Source organism: Etheostoma cragini, chromosome 12 (assembly GCF_013103735.1).
Source record: "Etheostoma cragini isolate CJK2018 chromosome 12, CSU_Ecrag_1.0, whole genome shotgun sequence".
Taxonomy (NCBI): Eukaryota; Metazoa; Chordata; class Actinopteri; order Perciformes; family Percidae; genus Etheostoma; species Etheostoma cragini.
The window spans coordinates 10,393,084-10,399,193 of record NC_048418.1 but is presented as its reverse complement, the minus strand read 5'-3'; the positions used below and the strand labels follow the sequence as shown (position 1 = coordinate 10,399,193).

General features: G+C 40.4%; 1 protein-coding gene across 3 annotated transcripts in view; it reads right to left on the bottom strand.

Moving 5' to 3' along the window:
- The window catches only part of LOC117953783 (retinal-specific phospholipid-transporting ATPase ABCA4-like), a 39,994-nt gene that overhangs the window by 25,404 nt on the left and 8,480 nt on the right, over positions 1–6,110 (bottom strand). For all 3 annotated transcript variants that reach the window (XM_034887101.1, XM_034887102.1, XM_034887103.1), the window contains exons 9-12: positions 3,594–3,831; positions 2,658–2,797; positions 2,134–2,250; positions 1,531–1,728 (exon numbers count right to left, since the gene is read on the bottom strand). In XM_034887101.1, the coding sequence (XP_034742992.1) occupies positions 1,531–1,728; positions 2,134–2,250; positions 2,658–2,797; positions 3,594–3,831 (693 nt within the window). The remainder of the gene's footprint in view (positions 1–1,530; positions 1,729–2,133; positions 2,251–2,657; positions 2,798–3,593; positions 3,832–6,110) is intronic.

Below are 6,110 nucleotides of genomic sequence, written 5' to 3'. Positions count from 1 at the left end.
TGTATAACTAAATCTAAGTATTTAAATATTACACACAATGTTAATGTGCTGTAAACTACAATGAAGAAAGAAAGAAGAATTATTATACTCCTCAAACTGGTTAACATTACGTATTAGGATAATGAAAAAAGTATAATTTGGGATCTGTATCTAAACTCAGGTATTGTTTTGGCACAAGATAAGTTTCAAACCTTACATGGCTCTATTGATAATGTTTTACGTAGGTATAGGATTTTCAATATGCTCTTAACAGAACAATCTTTCACTGAGATGATCTGGTGACATGGGGAAATCTGTGCTAGTCCTATCAAATCTGCAGGGTTGCCCACACACACACACACACACACGCACACACGAGAAAATAATAATAATGCAATCAGACATGCAAACGTGTGTCTAAACACACATAAGCACAACACTATACACCTACACACAAACAATTTGACTAACTTTCTTGCGTGCACACACACATGCTCTCTCTCTCTATGAAACACATAATTGCCATGTAAAACTCCCACCCTACACACACGTATACACACAAACACTGTGCTCTCTAACCCCCCCCCCCTCCCCGCCCTGTGTACACCGTGTCTAACGTTTCCATTCACATTACTGTACAATACCCTGAGAGTGCTCAAAGAAAAAGGAGAGACCACTTCCTATTCATCTTTACGGGACCATACATTCACAACACAATAATGTTCATTCATTGATGGGCTGAGAAGTTCCAATGGAATATCAGTGTGAGAAACATACCCCTGGCAGAGTGAGAGGACCTAATGCTTATTGCAGCAGTTATTCCAAGGTCCAATGCTGGCTGACAGCTATATCTAATTGGCTAAACCGCCTGGGTTTGTTTGTGGGGCTCTGAAGGGTCTAGATGCTGAACTTGGAGACAAAGGACAGATTGAGATGACTACACTGATAGGGCTCTTTCCAAAACTGCAACCCCTGCCCCCCTTAAATCAGCCGAGAACGGAGCGATAGAGTGATTTGCCCTCTTTTATTTGGAAGGCACAGGGGTCTGTTTCAATCCCGGGCCATACACTAAAACAGCATTGAGCTCATGGGGGGGGTGACTCACTCCCACCTACTCTCCACTTCATCACTGGCTCCACAATGAGAGCAAAGGAGAAGGGTGACAGCAGGCTTGTTCTCCCCACCTATTAGCCTACAGGATGGGAGAGCGGCTCTATAGCCATGCTAAGTGGTCTGTTCTGTTTAAAAGGGGCCTGGCTGCAATCTCCTGGGAGCAGCCCTGGAAGACTGATGCACCTGTCTGGAGAGCTGAGAGTTGGTCTTACAAAAAAGGGTGAACACTTAGTTCTGGGAATAGGGAATGTGCAACATTTGGCAAAATCGCAAATGGGGCAAAGAGGAAAAAACAGACAGTGACTAGATAGGTACTAGGCAGAAAGACAGACAGACAGACAGACAGACATAGAGATAGAGATAGAGATAGAGATAGAGATAGAGATAGAGATAGAGATAGAGATAGATACAGTAGATGGATAGAAACTTGTGACTTACCTCTCCATACTTGTTGAACGTGCGTATGGTCTGGTCAACAATGTTAAAAATGTTCCTCCAATCAAAGTTGGGCATGTCCGCATCCCTGTGCTCCTCTGGACCGTTGTACAGTAAGTTAAGAATGTGTTTGGTGGTGAATTCAGTGTCTGCCAGACTGTTGTCCATGAAGTGCATCACTGTTGGGTTTCTCAGCGTGTCCTGAAGTCATAAACATAATTCTGTTTTTACCTAATTGAATGCAAAAGAATGCTGATTGTCTGGAAGCTACTGTTGGTAAACTCTTTATTGGATGAGTCTCCGGACATGGTAGAGGTAAGTGAAGAAAAGCCTGCAGTCTGTAAATACATTGCACCGAACCAGATTCCTTAAAGAATCTGTTGCTGGATTTTGACTTGTATCCATCTCATCCATCTTACAGATAGGTACCCCTGTTTAGTATTGCTTGCTACTAACACTGGCTTATTCTACTATTGTACTGAATTTGAGCATAACACTAAATTGATGTTGGCACTTTTATTGGAAGTGTGTAGTGTCAACAATTATTATTATTTGCATCTTAAATCAATGACAATCAGTGTTTGCAGGTGTGCCAAAAATTCCTACCCTGATCATGTTCATCTGGACACTGTTGTGGAAGAAAGTCCAGAGCTGAGGTCCCAACTCCTCCCAGGCCTTGCCCATGTTCTGCAACCTCTCTAACTCCTCGAATGTTACGTTGGCCTGCGCGCACACACACACACACACACACACACACACACAAACACTCAGAAATGAACACTATATCAAGTCACATATTTGTTTTAATTGTAGTAGCAGCAGGGAAGAAGCACGATGTACATACTGTATAACTTGTGTGATAAAAACTGATTCTGATTCTAATTCTGATAGAGTCAGACAGTTGACAGAACAGAGATCCATGAAACTTGAAATGTTCATGTATCTAAGCTCTAAACTGCAATTGTCTTTAACATAGTTAACACACAAGTGAACAGTCATTCATCAACTCATTCCTAAGAAGGGTGGGGGTTTGGAAAAAATAGATACATGAAAGAGATGGAGAAGGAGAGAGTAAATGATTAGAGAGAAAGAGAGAGGTGAGGGGTTGGGCTGGAGGTGGTCCCTCTTACACTCTTTAATATCTTGTGGACGGCAGGGGAGTCGGGGGTGTACAGGATCTTTCCCATCAGCAGGGGCTTGACTGAATTCCACACAATTTTTGTGATAGCGTTGGCCTCCAAGGTCTGCATCAGGGCGTTGCAGGACGGACCTAAGGGTAGACAAATTGCAAAAACAGTTAGATTAGAAAGAGAAGAATAGATAAAAGAAGAAAAGGACAAAACAGAAGAAATAAAGCATCATATTAAATGTTGTTGTATCTTCCACACCCGGGTTGCATTCAGATGCAACCCAGTTATGTGACTACTGATCAGTAGTCACATAATGCTAAATTAGTGAATCAGTGCTTATACGCTACACCCTAACGCCCTGCAGTGCCCTGCTATAACATGAACTACTACAACTAACATTTGTAGTCACTGTTCCATTATCTTTATTGTAACTATTACACTGTGGCACTAATTGCCTGGTCTTGTGTGTGTTTCAGTCGGGTGGAAAAAGAACAGCGAGGTTGTGGAATTTTTTGCGGTTCCCACCGTAATTCTAAGCCGAGAAGGTGTGTCTTGTTAGTTGAGCATAGATCAACATAGCTCCGCGTGAGCACAAGCTTTTATGACTGTCAATATAGCCAGCATCTAACGTTAGCTATTTCCTGTGCTGTGAAGTAATATACATATATAATGCTGTGGTCTCAGGGGAGAAGGTCTGGGGAGAAAGGGACAGGGGTGACTACTCTCTCCATTATTTTGAATTTTTACTGCAGTAACTATTTTAAACACTAGCTGTCATTTTTACACATTGCACCTTTAATTACCTATATTATTTCATTATACACTATAAATAATATTCTTTTAGAATAATCTATCTACAGTATACACAAAGTATCAAGTACATACCATATACTACATCCTATAGAGTCTATTACAGTTCAAAACCTCTTCACTTACTGGCAGAGTCGTCATAGACATAGTTATGGTTCTTGGTGCCGTTGACCCCCAGAAACACCTTGTAGTTGTTGTCCTCATACCAGTTAAAGGACAAAACCCTGGAGCCACCTCCCTCTGGGTATCCACAGAAGAGGCTCGACATAGTAGACATCAGCTGGGTGAATGAGAAGGGATCCCCGGCTTGAAACAGAGAAGAAACTGCCTTCAGGAGCTCCTGAGAGCTCTCCCGTTCCATCAGCTGTAAAAGGTCACACAGAGTGATAGTTGTGAGAGATTCTCTCAGTGCTCAATGTACCTGTTAACATGATACAGTTTCAAACCTACACTACCGTAGATCCATACATTATCCACAACAAAGTATTGTATTTCTGTTCAGGTTTTCACCTACCTTCCTATTCTGTGTGTCAAAGGGTTGATATCCATAGGTCAATCGGAATTTTGAGTTTTAAAACATGGGAAGTACAAACTAAAAACTCAAAGCATCAGTGGTGAAATTTAAAGACAGGACATTTTGACAATGAGGGTACAGTGCTAACACTGAGCCACAATCCAAACGTGTGTATATATTAACAGGATTGAGAGTCTACAGCCTGCAAGTGGCTAGTCCATACACAGTGGTGGATGCGGATGTTTAGCACATTCAATGTTTACCATGTTCACTGTCCTTAGTTTAGTGTGTTAGCATGCTAAAATAAGCTAATCAGCCTTAAACAAAAACCACAATTTGGGCGATGTGATTATCATGAGATTTTCAAGTAGGATTCATCCTCAGACAGTCTCAACCAAATTTCATGACAATCCGTCCAATTATTGCTGAGATATTTCAGTCTGGACCAAAGTAGTGGATCAACTAACAAGACAGACAGTGCTATCCCTAAAGCCACGTCGCCAACATGGCTAAAAGTAACCCTTTAAAATGTGTGTTTTTTGGATCACATATGATCATATCGATCATAAATGATCACATTGATCACATTTCAAATTTTCAAAAACAATTTCACAAAAATGTCATTGTACAATTAAGTTTATTCAACACAGCGTATAACAGATTGATGTGTTAGCATGGAGCACCGTGATTTAAAAGAGACACCAAGATGGTTTGACCTGGGGGACCACCAACACCCCAAAAGCTGGGTGTAAGCTACTGTAGTTTACAAAAAAACATGATAAATGTCATGTAAAAGCCAGGCAGCATCAGATTTACCCTTTTTTTTTTTACGGGTGTTTAGTAGACATAAGATGAATGTGTGCAGTTACACAAAACTACTAAACCGTAAAGTGCCAAAAGTATTTAAAAAATGCCAATCTTATTTAAATTGTGTCCTGTGATAGAAAGGTCCCTGCTCATGTGGTAACACCCAAAACACCAGGTGCTACCACACTTTAAATTACGATTCATTCACTTCCAAAAATGATCCCAGTCTGATAAATAGTACACACACCCACACAAGTTAAGTTATATGCCACTCTCAGAGGTAGCCAGACTAGCCATCACTATACTGTAATATTCTTTGATACTTTGATATTCTTTGACTTATGTCTGGTCATCAATGTTGCCAACCAGGGTTAAATATTATCCTATCCTCAACAGGATGTTTGTTTGTCAAAACACGAAGTATTGCTATGAAGTGTAAATAATTAACTTTGAACGTTTTGACCTTTTTATCCAATAATTATCTACAGGGTAGGGATATTTATGTCCATCGTTTTCATTCATACTGTATGAATAGCATTACATAAACGATCACTAGAAAACAATAGTTTGAAAGATAAGCAAACTTGTTGTAGTGACGGCCTCGCCGAACATCATGAGGACAGTCTGAGGGTGGACTAAATATCCTCCTATTGATGGAACAAAAATAGCTTCATCCAAGTGCATTTCTACCCGGTATGTATCATTTCCTTTCTGAAGAAAAAGCAAGGAGGCGGCCAAAAATTGGAGATTTATGTTTGAGTCTTTTTGTTGGCAAGATACTAACACATTGATCCAATGATATAATCTAATACTAATAAAACCTAAATCTGAAAATGTCCACAAATCTGGGAAATTATTGTTTCAAATGTGTAAATGATCTCATGAGCTCAGCTTTTAGATGAAGTTGAGTTGTTCTTGGAATATTTGTTAATAAGTCTGCATCTTTATTAGTCCAGCTCTATAATCTTCTTACAGTTTATGTAGACTCTATTCTAACAATGATAATCAAAATGGTTTCAGAGGTAGGTCACACTCAAATCAACATTTTACACGTAAACATGCACACAAAATTGAAAGGAAAGGAAGGAGAGGTGAGTAATAAGAGCATTTGGCTCGCCTTTCTGTCACCACGGTGATACGAAGGTCCCACCTACAGGATGTGTCACCTCAAAGGAATGTCTCTCTCTCGAATGCTCCCTCTCTCACCCAACCTAGGGCGATGATGGGATACAATACCCCCAGGGACATACAGTGAACGTGCCGAAACACACAACACAACCCCAGTCATTGTGTGTGTGTGTGTGTGTGTGTGTGTGTGTGTG